Consider the following 18,396-nt stretch of genomic DNA (forward strand, 5'->3'; position numbering starts at 1 on the left):
TAAACTAGAATCATTCAAGTAATCCTCTTACTATCCTAGGACTGCTGGTACGAAGTTACAAAGTACGACTTGTTTGGTGGCTTAAAACAATAGAAAGTCTTTTTCTCAATAACTCCTGGAAGCCAGAAGTCTGAAACCAAGGTGTTGGCTGGGCCACATTCTACCTGAAACATTAGGGATGAAGCTATGTCTCTTCCAGCTTCTGGTGTTCCTGGCAAACTTCAGTGTTCCTCTGTTCTTGGAGACATTACTCCTATCTTGCCACATGTCCTTCTGATTCTCTTTTCATCAGGGTACCAATCATATTGGATTAGGGCTTCACCTTAAGAGGAAAATGTCTATCAGCGCCAAGACATAAGTGGGCCCCTCCTGAGATTCCTAGAAGAAATTACCACCTGCAATTGCACAATCAGATAATCTTTCAAATCTCAAGCCAAGGAAGTTACAAAGAGTACAGAGTTGAAAACAAAAGTATTTTTGACTATAGTCAATGACTGCTAGTAATAATAATGAGCAATATGATGTACTCATTAATTTTTGGTGGAAGAGCTATGATATCCCATGTCAAGTTTCAATCTTTACTCTGAATGAGTTAGCACAGCTAAGAAAACGTACTTGAGGAAATGAATTGCATTATATTGCCCTGGCTAGGGGCAAAACAATGCAAACAGAAACCTGACCCTATAAAAAGGTAGCCAAGATCTGGAGTGGATAGTGAGCCAGTGTGATCCTGTTAAGCATTCCAAATTGAGGCAAGTAGAGCAACCTCTGTGAAGTCCTACTACTGCCACCTAGCAGTTCCTTCCTTAAGCTATAAAATGCTTGGTCACATTACTTAACCTGTGGAGCCTCTAGTCTTTTTCTTCTTCTTCTATGAATTGAGAGTAATACCTGACACAGAGGAGTTTGGACAGGAGTAAAAATACAATGTTCATGCTTGTGGCTCATGCCTTTAATTCTAGCTACTCAGGAGGCTGAGATTTGAGGACCAACCACAGTTCTAAGCCAGCTCAGGCAGGAAAGTCTGTGAGATGCTTATCTCCCATTAACCACCAAAAAGCCCGAAGTGGAGCTGTGGTGCGAGTAGTAGAGTTCTAGCCTTGAGTAAAAAAAGCTCAGGGACAGCACCCAGGCCCTGAGTTCAAGTCTTAAGATCAACACACACACACACAAGACAATGTTCATACAGTGCCAGGCACATGGCACTCAATAGATGGTGATTTTTTTTTACTCAGAGGACAATGGAGCACATCCATATAACCACTTTGAGTGGCTTAGATGGAAGCTAAATGCAACACTATATGAGGCTTGCATACACACTCACTTCAAGGAAATCTATCCTCTGATATTGAGCTTGCAGCATTTTCCATTCTACTGTTTCTTGGCTGGCTGGGCCCCAATGCATCATATCTGTGCTGAAGGTGAGGTCTTTCCCAGAACTTATTTTCTGTATACATGGATCTGAACAATGACTTCAGCTTTTCTCAGGTCTTGGTCACAGGCTTGGCTGATTAAGCAAGAAGCTGTCTACACTGGGTCTTACTTAACTCTGGTCCAGTCCTAAGACTTGGGCCACTTCTTTCCCCTCCATAAGCTTCTTGATTTTTGTCTGTCCTATTTGAAGTCACTGGGCCTCTTGGGATCTGTAACAAAGTGGGATTTTTTGTGTTTGTTTGTTTTTTGGGTTTTTTTTTTGTTTTTTGTTTTTTGTTTTTTTGCCAGTACTGGGGCTTGAACTCAGGGCCTGGGCGCTGACCCTGAGCTTCTTTTGTTCGAGGCTAGCACTCTACCACTTGAGCCACAGAGCCACTTCCGGCTTCTTCTGCGTATATGGTACTGAGGAACCCAACCCGGGGCTTCATGCATTCGAGGCAAGCACTCTACCACTAAGTCACATTTCCAGCCCAACAAAGTAGTTTTTCATGGCTTGTTTTCAGTATCTCAAAAAGTCAGAGTTATGTCGGTGCAATCGTGGCCAGAGGCAGGGAACAGGAACACATGGCCCTGGGGCCGTAGGAGACCCTCAAAATCACTTTGCTACGTGACCGTGACCCGCCACTTGCACTCCCTTTGCGTCCCATTGGCTGCCCGGTGCCACCCACTTTGACAATTCTGTGAGATCCATAAAGGAAGTTACAAATATCCAAATGACTCTGAGAGAAAAAGGACTGCAGCCCCGCGAGTCCAGCAGGATTAACAGTGCCCAGCTACCCGCAGCAGCTCGGGGCTCCAGGACACAGAGGAGCGCGGGCGCAGCCCCGTCACTATCTCAGTTACTCAGGAGAAGCCGCGAGAGCGCATTCCCCGGGGCCAGGCGAAGCCCCAGGCGGCTGACCCGGCAATTTACGGGAAGAACAGACGCCCGGGGCTAGGCTCTGCCCCTCCGGGAGGCCCCGCCTCTCGCAGCCGTCGGTTTGGCCCCGCCCACCACACGGCCTCCGCCCCTCGTTCAATGCCCCATCCGGGCCTCGGCGCTTCGGGAAATCACGCCCCTCGAGCGCATCACCCTATCCGAGCTCGCGCCCAGCCCAGGAGTCCCCGCCCCCGAGCGCTGCCTAATCAGGTCCCGTCCCACCTAGGGCCGGTCCCCGGGCTTTGGTCCGGCCGGCACCCCGCCCCGCTCCGCCCCCCGCCCGGCTCCGCCCCCCGCCCGGCTCCGCCCCCCGCCCGGCTCCGCCCCCCGCCGGCCCGGTGGTGGAGGCGCCGCGCGGCGACCCTCGGAACCCTTGCGGTCTATCATGGCGCTCCGAGTGGCTAGGAGCTTGGGGCCCGCGGCCTGCAGCCTGCGCACGGCCCTGGCGCCCGCTGCGCCCTGCCCGCTGCGGGCCTGGCGGCTGAGAGCGGACGCCGTCCGCACGCTGCGCACGGGACCCGCGCTGCTCTCGGGTAAGCGCGGGGCACGTGGGCGACCCGTCACCTCCCTCCCCTCGGCCGGGCGAAGGTTGCGTCTCCCTCCCGGGCCGTCCGGCCGGAGCAGCCCGCGGTCCTGCCCGGTCCCGGTTCTGTGGCCCCTCTGCCTTCTGAGCGGGGCCAGGAGACACAAGCAGGCTCTGTGTCCTGGGTAGAAAGGGGGCCGGGGGAGGAGGCGCGCTGGACCCAGGGCAGGGGCGTCCCGGCTCGGCCTGGGGAGGCCCTTTGTGAGCCCCGTGTGCACGGAGCCCCTGCCTGGGGTGGTCTGTAGCCTACTAAATGCACCGAGTACTCGAGGGTTTGGCAGAAGCACTCGTTAATATTAAAGCAATTTACTTGTTAATATTAAAGCAACGGGGCCAGAGTTTCATTCGCTCTCCTAAAAGCTCGCATTGCGGGCAGCACAGGCCTAACTTAAACGGAGTTGGAACAACTGGGACACCTGCCCGTAAATATCTTGGCCATTTGTGCTGCTTTAGCACAAAAAGCCCCAGTGGAGAGGAAGCATTTTCTTTATGTGCAAAGACTTGAGACACTGACTGCCCTTTGTAAGAACTTGGGCTTCTTGTTTAGGGTGTATTACACCCGGAGGAAATGTTTGGAACTGGAATTGTTGATCATTTTATTCCACAGTTTGGGGCCTGCTAATATTACCTCAGCTGTCTTTGATACACATCAGTGCATTACTGATTTGAACACGAGGGCAGAGCATTTTCAGACAAAAATTAATTTCAAGTCTGCTCCTTTTGCTTCTCTCTTTTGGCTAGTCAGCATTATCCTATCTTTAGATGTTTACATTCTCTAGTCATTTAGTTAAATATTGCTCAGAATATCAATGCCCATGATCTAGTTAAGCACCTAGGTTTTATTTGTAATTCACTTGTTTTTTAATTGGCACATTATTATATTTATAGGGTATTGTGCACTCAGGCTTTTAAAAGCAGACAGTCCAGGGCTGGGAAGGTGGCTCAGTGGTAGAGTGCTTGCCTCGAAATGCATGAGGCCCTGCGTTCGATTCCTCAGCATCACATAAGCAGAAAAAGCGGGAAGTGGTGCTGTGGTTCAAGTGGTAGAGTGCTAGCCTTGAGCTGAAGTGCTGAGGGAGCCCAGAGTTCAAGCCCCATGACCAAAAAAAAAAAAGAGAGAGAGAAAGATAAAAGCAGACAGTCCACTACCAACTCTGGTTCTACTTTTTCTGAGCTGTGAGATCTTTGGTATGGTTACTTTTCTGTTTGCTCATTAGAAATGGAGGTAGCTGAGAATTTAGCTTAGTGGTAGAGTGCTTGCCTAGCGTGCATGAAGCCCAAGGGTTGGTTCCTCAGTACCACATAAACAGAAAAGGCAAGAAGTGGCACTGTGGCTCAAGTGATAGAGAGCTAGCCTTGAGAACAGAGGCTCAAGGACAGTTCCCAGTCCATCCCAGAACTGGCCAAAAAAAAAAGTGGAGTTAAAACCTATCTTAGAGCTGTTGGGAGGATGAAATGAATTTATGTAATTTCTGGACTTACAACTTGATACCTAACAGGCACTGAATACACTTTGTTAAACATTAGTGTATAGTACCAAATAAATACAAAGGGAAAACAGACTCACAAAATATATTTTACCTGATCATTGAACAGCCTTTTAATGAATGACTTATAATGATGATTCTCTGAGGCCAAAGCCCATGTTTATCAAGATCCAATTAAATGGAGTTACTTGCCTAATCTGTCCACTTTTTCCTGTTAGTTCAAGAGAAACATAATAATACAATTTTAGGGCCAAGTAGTACACATAGTAAAAGAAGTCAGCACTTTGAAGCCAGTAGACGTTGGTGCACAGTCTCTAAGCTGTGGTTACGCACTTGCTAACATGGATGTCAGAGCATCAGTATTCCTAAGAGTATCTTTCCAGTCAGGTAAGATGGTCTGCATAGCCCATAGTCCAGGAAGTCATATATTTATAGTAGTCCAGCCCTTACTTTCACATGGTGTATTAGTTTTTAATTGCTCCTAACTGGTAATTATCCTCTTCTGGAGTCATAAGAGGATAGGATAAAGCCGGGCGCTGGTGGCTCACTCTAATCCTAGCTACTCAGAAGGCTGAGATCTGAGGATCATGGTTCAAAGCCAGCCTGGGCAGGAAAGTCTATGAGACTCTTATCTCCAATAAACCACCAGAAAACCAGAAGTGGCGCTGTGGCTCAAGTGGTAGAGCGCTAGCCTTGAGCTGAAGAGCTGAGGGACAGTGCCCAGACCCAGAGTTCAAGCCCCATGACCGACAAAAGAGAGAGAGAGAATAGGGTGAAACTGAATATTACAGCCAAGTAACCTTGAGTCCCAGAATCTTAAGTACTTAAACTTTTTTTTTTTGAAGTATTGTGGGCTGAACCCTAGGCCTTGCACATGCTTGGTAAACACTCTACAACTGAATTATATTCTCTAGTTCATAGTTTTTTTTGTGTTTTCTTTAAAATAAGTTTCTTCATAGACAGGCTAAAATGTGGCTAAAGAATTTTAAGAGGGTTGGGAAGGTGGCTCAGTGGTAGGGCGCTTGCCTTGCATGCCTGAGGCCCTGGGTTCGATTCCTCAGCACCACATAAGCAAAAAGAAAAAAGCTGGGAGTGGCACTGTGGCTTAAGTGGTAGAGCACTAGCTTTGAGCTGAAAAGCTGAGGGACAGTGCCCAGGCCCAGAGTTCAGGCCCCACGACTGGACCCCCCCCAAAAAAAAAAAAAGAATTTTAAGAACTTAGTCAAGTTATAATTGTCCAGGGAAGTCTGTTTCTTTTTCTTTTTCTTCTTTTTTTTTTTTTTTTTTTTTTTGTCGGTCATGGGGCTTGAACTCTGGGCCTGGGTACTGTCCCTCAGCTCTTCAGCTCAAGGCTAGAACTCTACCACTTGAGCTACAGTGCCACTTCCAGTTTTCTGATGGTTTACTGGAGATAAGAGTCTCACGGAGTTTCCTGCCTGGGCTGGCTTTGAACCAAGATCTTCAGATCTCAGCCTCCTGAGTAGCTCGGATTATAGGCATGAGCCACCAGCACCTGGCTGTTTCGTTTCTTTATAAGTATGTTGCAGTGAAGCTTTCCAAAGTCAACTCTTATCTACCTAAAAAGAAACGTATTTTTTTTTAATTTTTTTTTATTGTGAAAATACTGTTCAGAGGGGTTACAATTACATGGGCAAGATAATGAGTACATTTCTTATTAAGCATTGTAGCCTCCTCCTTTGTTTCCCCTTCCCATCCCTTAAGAAACGTATTTTTTTGAGCTCAGATCATCCTCTTGCTTCAGCCTCCAAGTAGCTTTAACTAAATGTACATGCCACTATACCTAGCTTTTTTTCTTCTTCTTCTTTTTTTTTTGGTGGTACTAAGAGTTAGTTTTAGCTGGGTGCCAGAGGCTCATACCTGTTATCCTAACTACTCAAGAGGCTGAGATCTGAGGATCTTTGGTGAAGCCGGTCAGGGCAGGAAAGTCCATGAGACTCTTAAACTACCAAAAAGTAAGAAGTGGAGCTGTGGCTCAAGTGGTAGATCCTTAAACAAAAGGAGCTGAGGGGCAACACCCAAGCTCCAGGACTGGTTCACAAGAAACATTATTTTGACATAGGCTCTTTCTAAATTTTTGAGGGTGTCAAACTTGCAACCCTGCTATTTCCTAAGTAGCTGAGATTATTAGTTATGACTACCACACCCAGCACATATCATTTCTTATATGAACTTTCTTGTGGTGCTACGGGGGTTTGAACTCAGGGCCTTGCATTGGCTAAGCAGGTGCTCCACTGCTTGAATCAAACTCCTAGCTCTTAAAATGAACAGTCTTTATGCTGTGTTCCTAATCCCATCACCCAAAGTCTTACCTTCAAAGGACAGTCTTACCTTTCTGCAAAATAGACCAGTAAAGGGTAAATGTACTTTTAAATGTGCTTCAAAGATTTGGGTGTGAGGCTATGTAATTTTAAAGCCTAAGTATTATGATCCTGGGCACCAAAGATGCACAGGTGTTCCTGTATGTCTAACACCACCATTTTAGAATCTAAGGCCTTTAATTTTTACAAGTTTTTACAAAGATCTTTGCCCTTTTATGGTCTGTGTACTACCTGCAGGTGGTATCAATAAGGCAAACTCGAATTCTGGAAAGCTCTGGCTTTTTGACAGAAATGATGTGAAAGGATTGTTTAAAAACTAATGATACGGCATTTCTAAAATATCAATCTTCTGTTTTAGTGCGTAAATTCACAGAGAAACATGAATGGATAATAACAGAAAATGGGATTGGAACTGTTGGAATCAGCAATTTTGCACAGGTATTGGTTTAAATAATTTGTATTATCTCTCCTTTGCAAAATATTTACTCTTTGTAGTGCATTGGGTCCTTTTAAAGCCCCTTAGAAGAAAATAAAGTGAAACAAATAAGGTGTACTTAAGGGCAGTGTGTGGTATCATCAGGTAAGGTGTCAGGCATGGTGCTGTACACCTGTGGCACTTGGGAGGTTAAGACAGGTGTATCCAATCTTGGTTACATAGTAATAACCTGTCTTAAAACATAGCTGGATACTGTGACTCACCCCTGTAATTCTAGCTACTCAGGAGGCTGAGAGCTGAGGATCAAGGTTTGAATCCAATCCATGCCCCCCCCTTCCCCCCGAAACAAAAAAAAATCCATGACTCTTACTTCCAGTTAACCAGAAAATGCTAGACTGGAGATGTGGCTTATGTGTAGAACATCAGTTGAAAAGGCCAAGCAAGAGCAGAAGAGTTTGAGCCCCAGTACTAGTACCCAAAATAAAACAAAACAAAAACAAAGGACATTAGGTCAACATTTAAAAGAAGAATACTTTCAGTAAAAAAAACAAACAAAACTATTCAGTTAAGAAAAGGAGGATCACGCCTGTAATCCTAGCTACTCAGGAGGCTGAGATCTGAGGATCGCGGTTCAAAGCCAGCCCAGGCAGGAGAGACCGTGAGACTCCTATCTCCAATAAACCACCAGAAAACCGGAAGTGGCGCTGTAGCTCAAGTGGTAGAGCGCTCGCCTTGAGCTGAAGAGCTGAGGGACAGCGCCCAGGCCCGGAGTTCAAGCCCCATGACCGACAAAAAAAAAAGAAAAGGAGGAGAGAGCTGGGAAGGTGGCTCAGTGGTAGAGCGCTTGCCTTGCATGCATGAGGCCCTGGGTTCCATTCCTCAGCACCTCATAAGCAGAAAAAGCCAGAAGTGGCGCTGTGGCTCAAGTGGTAGAGTGCTAGCCTTGAGCTGAAGAGCTGAGGAACAGCACCCAGGCCCAGAGTTCAGGCCCCATGAAAGGTTAAAAAAAAAAAAAAAAGAGAGAGTCTCAAGAATTAAAAAGGAAAAAAAAAAAAAAGAAAAGGAGGAGAATGGGCTGGGAAGCCACCTCAGTGGTAGAGTGCTTGCGTTGCATGCCTGAGGCCCTGGGCTCGATTCCTCAGCACCACATAAGCAAAAAGAAAAAAGCCAGAAGTGGTGCTGTGGCTCAAGTGGTAGAGTACTAGCCTTGAGCTGAAGAGCTGAGGGACAGTGCCCAGGCCCAGAGTTCAGGCCCCACAACAGGACTCCCCAAAAAAAAAAAAAGAAATTCCTCTGACATACTGGAGAGTCACTGGCAGTATCTTTATTGGCTGTCTGGTACAGGGTATCTTGTGAAATACTATGTAAGACACACTTGCCTCTGACTTTATCAATGGAGGGAGTCCCCCCACATGGAAAAAACATACAAAATGGTGATGTGAGGGGATCTGAGTCACTCACTCACCTGAGGGAGAGGCCACTTCTTCTGGAGGCCAGGTTTTAGGAAGACAGGGTTTGTAGAATCAATGAGTGGGATTTCAGCCAGTGCAGCTGGTCATGTTGTCAGTAAAACTGCAGAAGTGGAAAAGCACAGTGTGTTCAGAAGATCTAGGAGTCTCCTTACAGGCATATCATATATCATTTATGCCAGGGCCCAAATCTGATTCATGTGCAGTGTAGCTACTGAGTTAGGATTCGTTTTTATATTTTTTATTATATGTCTTATTTACATGTTTGTTTGTTTTTTGCCAGTCCTGAGGCTTGAACTCAGGGCCTTGGCACTGTCCCAGAACTTCTTTTTGCTCAAGGCTAGCACTCTATCACTTGAGGCCCCACGCCACTTCTGGCTTTTTCTTTGTATGTGGTACTGAGGGATGGAACCCAGGACTTCATGCATGCTAGGCAAGCACTCTACCACTAAGCCACATTCCCAGCCCCTAAGTATTTCTTTTTTTTTTTTTTTTTTGGTTGGTTGGTTGGTTGTGGGGCTTGAACTCTGGGCTTGGGCGCTGTCCCCTGAGCTCTTCAGCTCAAGGCTAGCGCTCTACAACTTGAGCCACAGCATCACTTCTGGTTTTCCAGTGGGGTTTTTTTTTTTTTTTTAATTGGAGATCAGAATCTCACGGACTTTCCTGCCTGATCTGGCTTTGAACCATGATCCTCAGATCTCAGCCTTCTGAGTAGCTAGGATTATAGGTGTGAGCCACTGGTGCCCAGCTCCCTAAGTATTCCTTAAGTATAATTTTTTAGAATCTTAACTATATAGCAAGGCTAACCTTAAACTCACAATCTCCTGCTTCTACCTCCTCAGTGCTGGGATTATAGGCGAACGCACCACCGTATCTGGCCAGTGTTTACATTTTCAAATGTTTGTAATGAAAGTCAAAATATGTAGCTATAGGGGATTTAGTGTTTATCTTTTTCCTTTGTGCTGGGGGTAGGGTGGGGAGAGAAAGCTTGATTCATTAAAGAGTTTTCTGTTGTTTTGGGTGTTTTTCTAGGAAGCTTTGGGAGATGTTGTTTACTGTAGTCTGCCTGAAATTGGGACAAAATTGAAAAAACAAGGTGAGTGTTTTTTTTATTTTGTATTTATGCAGTCAGTGAATTTTCCCTGCCTAATCTTTTCCTGAACAATTTGCTTGTACCCTGGATCAGTTAGAGTGCTTTTAATTTTTGAGGCAGAATATTCAAATGGAAGGGTTCAACAATTAATACAAGTAGTCTGGAGATGAGTAGATTAAGGATTGGTTCACTGAAAGCCATTAAAGACATAGATTCTCTGTGTACCTTCTGAATCAGTGCTGTCAAGTGGAAGAGGGTGAGCTCTCCTCCTTGTCTCTGTTGAGAAGGAATGTCTCCCCCAGAATTCTCTCAGCAGACCCTGTCTGGGTTTAGTGCTACCACTACTGTAAGAGATAAAGTAAAAAAGGGTTGGGGGTGTAGTTCATTGGTAGAGCACCACAAAAATAAAAGTAATTCTGCCTTTCTTTGCAGGCAGGAGAGAGTGTCAAGAATGACTTTAATAACCTGGTCGCACGATTTACCAGCTCTATGACTTAACTTGAGGTCTCATAAATTATGGTATTTACCACATGTAGCTGTCAAAAGGTTTAGTTAAATGAGATTTAGTTAAATGTACACGATAAAAAGTACAAGATTGAGGTGTTGCTCAGTGGTAGAGTACTGTCTTCATGTGTATAAGGCTCTAGGTTTATTCTGTAGCACCACCACAGCAAAAACAAAACACAGAAGTTTGACCAATGGTAGCCTGTTGTTCCTTGGCATATATAAGAGAATGTGAGTTATAATATCTTTGACAATATTTGCTAGGTATTCCTCTCCACACATCATTTATGTTCTTTGAACTTACATTTGGCACTACTGGTGTTTGGACTCAGGGCTTAGCAGGTAGACAGGTTTTCTGGACTTAATTCTTGTATGTTCTTGTAGAAAGCTTTATTATTTAAGCATTCAGTGTTGAATCTGGTTTATTTCTTGTTGTTTCTTAAGCAAGGTCTTGCTATATAGCCTGATCTAGCTTTGAACTTGTGGTCCAGCTGAGAGGTTCACTACCACACTTGACTACGCCAGATATATCATGTTTTCTGTGTGTGTGAAGTAAGAGTCAGGCCTTCATTTTCTCTCCCCTATGTTTACTCATGTGTTCCAACACAGGCTGTCAGCATAGTCTGGTTTTGGTGGGGTCCTTTTTATAAGAACTAAGCCCATTCATGAGGGCTCTTCCCTTGGAATCAGTTACTTCCTGAAGCCCTACTCCTAACACCAACACAGTGCAGGGTTAGGTCTTATTTTTGTTATCCATCTGTTCAAAGAATATCAAAGTGCATAAGTTATTTTCTCTGGATGGTGAGGTTTTTTAGCTGTTTGACTCGCTTGTGCTTGTGTATACAAGTGTATATTTATCTTGCTTGGGGTTTGCTGAGCTTTTTGGATCTGTAAGTCAATTTTTTTTCCAACAAATTTGGAGATTAAAAAACTAATATTGCTGGGCTGGGAATGTGGCTTGGTGGTAAAGTGCTTGCCTAGCATGTATGAAGAAGCCCTGGGTTCGATTACTCAATACCACATAAACAGAAAAGGCTAGAAATGGTTCTGTGGCTCAAGTGGTAGAGGGTTAGCCTTGAGCAAAAGAAGCTCAAGGACAGTGCCCAGGGCAGGCCTTGAGTTCAAGCCCCAGGACTGGCCAAGAAAAAAAAAATTATATTGCTTGAAGATTTATTTGTACATTGTCTCTATTCTTTTGTGGCTTTAATGATATGTTTTGGGGTTGATACTGTCCCGTGTACTGCAGAGACTCTGGTAGGATTTCTGAATTCAACAGTTTTCGTTGTTTTTACCAGCACTGGGGTTTGAACTCAGGCCTCATGTGGTTAATTTCAACTGATGGTTCCTTTCTTCTGTTGGCTCTAATCTGCAATAATGCTGTTTTAGATATTCTATTTCCAGTATCCATTTAAAAGTGTCTCATTGTGAGTGTTCCCCATGTTTGTCCATTCACTGTCATAGTCTTAAGATTCTCTGCTAATACCAAGTCATTTGAGGATCTATCCCTGTTAGCTCCTTTCTTCTCCATAGTTCCCTCTTTCTAGGATTTTTTTAGACAAACAGACTAGCTTTCTTCTGGTGTTTTAGTCACCCTGTGTTTTGGGTGGGCACTGTTGCTAAGGGAAAGGCTGTATAAGTGAAGATCTCAGTCAGTTCCTTTAAGGAGTGAGTTTGCTTTCAAACGAACAGCTTTCCAGAATTTTCTTTTTTTTTTTTTTTTGGGGGGTCCGGTCGTGGGTCCTGAACTCTGGGCCTGGGCGCTGTCCCTCAGCTCTTCAGCTCAAGGCTAGCACTCTACCACTTGAGCCACAGTGCCACTTCTGGCTTTTTTCTTTTTGCTTATGTGGTGCTGAGGAATCAAACCCAGGGCCTTATGCATACAAGACAAGCACTCTACCACTGAGCCACCTTCCCAGCCCTCCAGAACTTTCATATGCTTGTTTTTTCAGAGTTTGTAATTGCAGGAAAGTTGGCAGATACAAGGTATTTCTCCATTTCTGGAACCTCTGGAGATTTTTTTCTTTTTCTAAGCCTCCAATAAGTTTGAAGAACATTGTTTCGCTGAACTTAAGCATATCTGGTATCCAAGGGCTCCACTGTTTGTAGTTCACTGTTCAGAAGAGATAGATCCACTTTACAGAGGCGATTTACACCCTGCTCATAAATAATAAGAGCATGATTTAAAAAAAGAAAAGAAAAGATGGCTTTATTTATTTATTTATTTTGTCGGTCATGGGGCTTAAACTCTAGGCTTAGGCTGTCCCTCTGCTCTTTAGCTCAGGTGAGCACTCTACTGCTTGAGCCACAGGGCCACTTCCGGTTTTCTAGTGGCTTATTGGAGATAAGAGTCTCATGGACTTTCCTGCCCGGGCTGCCTTTGAACCATGATCCTCAGATCTCAGCTTCCTGAGTAGCTAGGATTACGGGTGTGAGCCACTGGTGCCTGGCTGCAGATGGCTTTATTTTTAACTATAGAAATTTAGAATTTTTGACAGAGAGGCAATCACCTCTCTATATTTGTATCTTCGGGTACTTGACACAATATTTTAATTGACTTCACTCAGATGAGTTTGGTGCTTTGGAAAGTGTGAAAGCTGCCAGTGAACTCTACTCTCCTCTGTCTGGAGAAGTAACTGCAGTTAATGAAGCACTTGCAGAAAATCCAGGGCTTGTCAACAAATCTTGTTATGAAGATGGTAAGTTGTTCCCATTTTTATCCTTGCCTAGTTTTTCCTAAACTCTTGTTTCATGCCTAACCTAGTGAATTAGGATAACTTCAGTTTCCTCCATTCTAAAGATGGATTAAGGCTCACAAATATTTGTGAGGGTTATGAGGAGTCAGAAGTGGTAGGGTCAGGGTTAGGTATGATTGGTTCTCTTCACCTTCTAGCCCTCTAGTGTTTCACATGCCTTTAGCCTCAGTAGCTCCAGGGTTGTACCGCCCCTGTGAAACACATGAGTGCACTTGTTAATTTGAGTCCTTGTTTGAAGATTCAGATGGCAGTTGTTTATGTTCATTATAGTCTAAGAGTTTGTAATTTATTGTGATCAGCCTTTAGGGCCAAAATTTTAAAGTTTCACCAACAAATAATGTATATGCATGAGATTAATTTGGTTGCTAATTGAATTCACTAGATTAATTTTGAAGCACTGAGAAATTTACATTTTGAATGAATTTAAGACTCTTCAAAAGGGTAATTTGGAATACAATGTTTTTGTTTTGGTTGCAGGTTGGCTGATAAAGATGACACTGAGTAACCCTTCAGAACTAGATGAACTAATGAGTGAAGAAGCATATGAGAAATATGTAAAATCTATTGAGGAGTGAAAATGGCAACCTGAATAAATTAGAGTGAAGTAACTTACTGCAGCATAGTTGTCTAAATTAGTGGTGGATGAAAAACTTAACATTTTGCAACGATGCAACACTTTCTAGTAGGAAAAGCAACGACTCAACGCTACTATGAGAGAAAATACCCTTCATTTTCCAGTGATTGCAGACAAACACCTTATGTTCTTTTTTTCCATACATTAATTAATTTTAGACTAAACTCTAGGATTTAGTATTCAGAATTCATTGCCCAGGGTAAAATCTAGAGATTATGTATCAATGTATCAAGGATAATACTGTGATCATACATCCTGTTGTAATTTTATATCCACCTCTGGATTTGGATTAACCTAATGATCTTGCCATTTGAAATAACTGGGAGTGGAAGAAAGTGCTTGTTGGACAGCCTCAGATGAAGAATTCTAGCTCCATTTTATAATGCACTGCATTTGCTGGTGCTATTTTTATACAGTGAAGCAACAGGTTTGCAGCTAAGTGAGAAAATAAATAAAATATTAAACCTCTTCATTAATCATAAGTTTGTGCAAAGTTGTTGGCTTTTATGTGGGTCTCACAAATGCTAAACACACTTTACCACTGAGCTACATCTTCCTGGGAAAGTGATTTTACAAAGAAAATTTAAGCTGTAACATGAAAAGCTTGGAAAATTTTCCTTTCAGTTATAAATCTGTTCTTTCTTAAGGGAAAATTGAGATAATTGGTAACTTTTTTGTGTGTGTGGTTTCTTGGAGATAAGTGTCACAAAGGGGCTGGTTTTGAATAGCAGTCCTCAGATCTGAGCTTTCTGAATAACTAGGATTACAGGCATAAGCCACAACCTCTGGCCCAAACTTGCCCTTTACTACTCAAAGAACTAAATGTAAGCAATTTACCTTTGCTCTACTTTGGACATAGAGCCTATTTCATTGTTATTTGTTATAGTGGTATCGTGCTAAAAACTGTGGCTTTATTTTGGTACCTCGTATATGCTTAGTAAGCACTGTCTGTCTGACCTATACCCTAGCGTCCCTCAAAATACAGGCTTTGAGGCTGGCTGTTGTGGTGTATGCCTGTAGTTCCAGTTATTCAAGAGGCAGAGGCAGGAGGATGTAAGTCCCAGGCTAGTCAGGACAAAGGGAGAGACTATCTCAAAATCAAAAGAGTTAGAGATGTGACAAGAGCTAGAGTCCCTTACCTAGTGATCTCCAAGTCCTGGGTTCAAAATTTAAAAAAAAACAGTAAAGTACAATACAGGTGTTCATTTTCTTTAAAGTTAATTTGACCCTCCAAATCAACTAAATTGAGAGACTTTTATTTCCCTGACCTAATTTTTTTCTCAAATCTTGGGGCTGGGTCTATCTACTCCAAACTGGCCTTGAACTCATTATTTTCTTGCCTCAGCTTTTTCATGCCTGGTGACTTCATATTCTTTTTTCAAAGGTTATCTTAACAAAGAAGCTTAGAGGCTTTTGAAGAATACTTTCTAATTAAAACTTAAGAAGTAGAATGCTTTTGGGAGTGTTATTCAGTCACCTCTTCAGGTAGTTGGGAGTATTAGGTTTTAATGACACCACTAGAGGGCTATTTGTATAAGAAACTAGTTCAAAAATGAGGCTGTTTCAGAAAAGCAAGCTTGTCGCAGACCAGAATTGGTCAATTTCCCCCACCCCCAATTCTATAGCTTTTTTAGGGCTGCTGAAAAGAGTATAGCCTGTTGTGTCCAGAGAATTAAAGTAGGAATGCAGAGCATGGTTCATAGCCTGGGGTCCTTTGTTCAGTTAAAGCTCTGTGTTGCTCCAGGGCTGATTTTGGTTCTCTACTTTAGGCTGGACCTTAGGCTTGAATGTCAGGGAGCTGGGCACTGGTGGCTCATGCCTATAATCAAAGTACTCAGGAGGCTGAGATCTGAGGATCACAGTTCAAAGCCAGCCCAGGCAGGAAACTCCATGAGACTCTTATCTCAAATAAACCACCAGAAAACCCTAAGTGGTGCTGTGGCTCAAGTGGTAGAACACTTGCCTTGAGCTGAAAAGTGCAGGCATAGTGCCCAAGCCCAGAGTTCAAGCCCCATGACCAGCAAAAAAAAAGTCAGCAACCTCCTGTGACCTACAGCTACTTTGGTAATAACTGGCTGGTCAATAAGTTGGGAAGTTTTAAAATTACAATGTTTTCATTCAGAAACCTTGTGATCTCTTCTTCAAATTTAGGTTCCCTTACCCCCTGCTACCTATCACAGCCCACCTTTAGTTTAAAAAAAAATTTATATATATATATATATATATATATATATATATATATATATATATATATATATATATATGTATGTATGTATGTATGTATGGTGGTGTGCCATTCCTGCAATCCCAGCATTCTCAGTAGTAAGTTTGACAGGTTAGCCTAGCCTGGGCTATGGAACCAGACCCTGACTTAAGAAAAACCAGGGGCTTAAGAAGTAGCTGTGGTAGAACACTCACTTTGTATGTGCGTATACAAAATGACCAAAGTTGACCAAAGTTTGCTCAGTATATGAAGAGTTTTGGGTTTGATTCCTAGTATGGGGGTAAGGGGGGAAGATACTAAATCCTAACTGCTCAGGGGGCTGAAATCTGAGGATCTAGGTTCAAGCCAACTCTCGAGACTCTTATCTTCAATTAGCCAGGAAAATCCAGAACCTGGGCTGGGAAGGTGGCTCAGTGGTAGAGCGCTTGCCTTGCATGTATGAGGCCCTGGGTTCCATTCCTCAGCACCACATAAGCAAAAAGAAAAAAGCCAGAAGTGGTGCTGTGGCTCAAGTGGTAGAGTGCTAGCCTTGAGCTGAAGAGCTGAGGGACAGCGCCCAGGCCCAGAGTTCAGGCCCCACAACCAGACCCCCCCAAAAAAAAGAAAAGAAAAAGAAAATCCAGAACCTGTAGCCAGTCCTGAAGTGGTAAAGCACTGGCTATGAGCCCTGAAAGTTGAGTGCATTGGCCCCTAATTATAGTTCCAGTACTAACACAAAGTGGGTAAAGAAGAAGAGGCTAAGTGTGCTTTCACTAGTGTTCAGCCTTCTACTCTTTATACTGATATTAAATCTCTCTTCCTTGAAACAAAGCTTTACTATTGACTACCTGAAGGAACTGCCTCTCCACTCTAGGCCCAATCTTTTTATGTATCTAAAGATGGAATGTGAAGGACTGAGTCCTGCCTTATTCCCCGTGGGTCAAGCAAAGCACCCGGTGTGTGTGTGTGTGTGTTGTGTGTGTGTGTGTGTTTGTGTGTGTCTGTAGACAGGTCATTGGGACCTTGGCCCCCAGGAGACAACGGCCCTCAAACCCCAGGTGGAGCATTCCACTGTGGGCCTGGCCTAGGACAAGGATCTTGGCCTCTGAGAGACCATAGCCTATTATTTTCTGCCTCCTTGTTCAGATTTATATAAACTAACACTACTTATCCCCACCACCTCTTTTTTTTTAACCCTTTAAATGTATGTCATTCATTATACCAACTTTAGGTTCACAGTGGAGCAAGGTATGTAAATAATACTGGAAAACTGTTATTTTCAACAAAGGGCTAGACCTCAGAAGTTAACCCCCAAAAGCAAACTGAACAAGCAGATAAGCTCCCTTCCCTCCTACCTACTTTTTAATGTTAAGTTTCAAGATTGGAAAACCTTGGGCTACATACTTAAATCTGCCTTCAGCTTTGAAACATAGGAGGGGCTATCTAAATTTTTCTTGGAAGTGATAAAATATGGGAACTCTTCCTGCTTGGGGTGGGGACAGAATGATAAGGTTTGCCACGAAAAAGAAGTCCCGAAGGTCACCAGGTGCCACCCAGAACCATTGTCTAAGGATTAACTCTTCTTTCAAGAACTGCAGTTTGGCTTCATGCCTGTAGGTCTAGCCACTCCAGGTGACAGCTGAGGATCCAGGTTTGAAGCCTGCAGGAAAACCTTGGGACGATCTCCAAATTATCCACCAAAAACTAAAAACAGAGCTGTAGCTCAGATGTTAGAATGCATATCTCAAGTGAAAAAATCTGAGGGACACCGCCCAGGCCCTGAGTTCAATCAAGTCCCAGTACGGATACCAACGGGGGTGGGGGTGGGGGTGGGACATGGGTTGCATTTCTTGATCTTAGTAAAAGATTGCAGACCAGTTGAGTGCTAGCTGGTGAAGGGGTTGGGTGCTTAAGAACAGCAACAAATCCCCAGCACCGTGGTTTTCAGGGCAGGGGTGACTGGCGACGGTGCCCCAAGGTTGCAGGTGGCAGAGTGCAGGCCCGCCGCCGCCCGCCGCCCGCCGCGCGTTGCCCTGCAGCCGCAGCCGGGGGCGGGTTCTCTGTCGCGGCGGGCGGCGGAAGCGGGTTTCACCGTGCCAGCTGCACGCGTGCAGCCAGCATCCCGGCCGGGCGGCCTCGCCCCGCTGGCCTCCCCTAACAGCCCCTGCAGGTTTCCGGTGCCAATGAGCTACGTGGACGTGTTCGCCCCCCTCCCCGGCCTCCCCACTTTTGTCTTCCTGTCATACCAAGGGGTCTGTTTCACTGTGGTGTTTCAGACGCGCACGTATTAAGGTTTGGTTCGGGGTGGCCGTCCCGGTCGCTGCCTCTTCGCCCGCGGGGGTTCCCTCGTGGGTCCCGGGGTCCGGGCCGACTGTCATCTCGCTCATTCGGTGCGGCCCTTCTACACAGCGCCAGGCGCGCCGCCGCGCGGGCTGCCGGGAGCGCGCCGCGCTGGGCCTCGCGCCGTCCGCAAGCCCCTCCTCCCGCTCTCCGCTTTGTTGAGCATGACAGCTTATACGTCACTTCCGCTAAGCCCGAAAGT

The 18,396-nt window shown here is 44.6% G+C and overlaps 1 protein-coding gene and 1 long non-coding RNA gene across 2 annotated transcripts; one reads left to right on the top strand and one right to left on the bottom strand.

Moving 5' to 3' along the window:
- Nucleotides 1-31: 31 nt before the first annotated feature.
- LOC138822883 (uncharacterized) lies at nt 32-18,278 on the bottom strand. Its single transcript, XR_011370645.1, has 3 exons — nt 18,101-18,278; nt 8,664-8,770; nt 32-322 (listed from the first exon to the last, which is right to left on the bottom strand). It is a non-coding gene; the product is annotated as an uncharacterized lncRNA (long non-coding RNA).
- LOC138822882 (glycine cleavage system H protein, mitochondrial) lies at nt 2,680-14,133 on the top strand. Its single transcript, XM_070015860.1, has 5 exons — nt 2,680-2,886; nt 7,121-7,200; nt 9,700-9,763; nt 12,829-12,960; nt 13,495-14,133. The coding sequence occupies exons 1-5, from the start codon at nt 2,739-2,741 to the stop codon at nt 13,590-13,592; spliced, it is 522 nt and encodes a 173-aa protein (XP_069871961.1). The 5' UTR covers nt 2,680-2,738; the 3' UTR covers nt 13,593-14,133.
- Nucleotides 18,279-18,396: the final 118 nt, after the last annotated feature.

The sequence above is a fragment of the Dipodomys merriami genome, unplaced genomic scaffold (genome assembly GCF_024711535.1).
Source record: "Dipodomys merriami isolate MVZ:Mamm:240054 unplaced genomic scaffold, mDipMer1.0.p SCAF_116, whole genome shotgun sequence".
Classification (NCBI taxonomy): domain Eukaryota; kingdom Metazoa; phylum Chordata; class Mammalia; order Rodentia; family Heteromyidae; genus Dipodomys; species Dipodomys merriami.

What these genes read in the sequence shown, in the direction of transcription:
- LOC138822882 (XM_070015860.1), top strand. Translation starts at nt 2,739, where the DNA reads ATGGCGCTCCGAGTGGCTAGGAGCTTGGGGCCCGCGGCCTGCAGCCTG. An exon ending in GAATCAGCAATTTTGCACAG is followed by an intron (nt 7,201 to 9,699) that starts GTATTGGTTTAA and finishes GTGTTTTTCTAG; the next exon opens with GAAGCTTTGGGAGATGTTGT. An exon ending in GACAAAATTGAAAAAACAAG is followed by an intron (nt 9,764 to 12,828) that starts GTGAGTGTTTTT and finishes GACTTCACTCAG; the next exon opens with ATGAGTTTGGTGCTTTGGAA.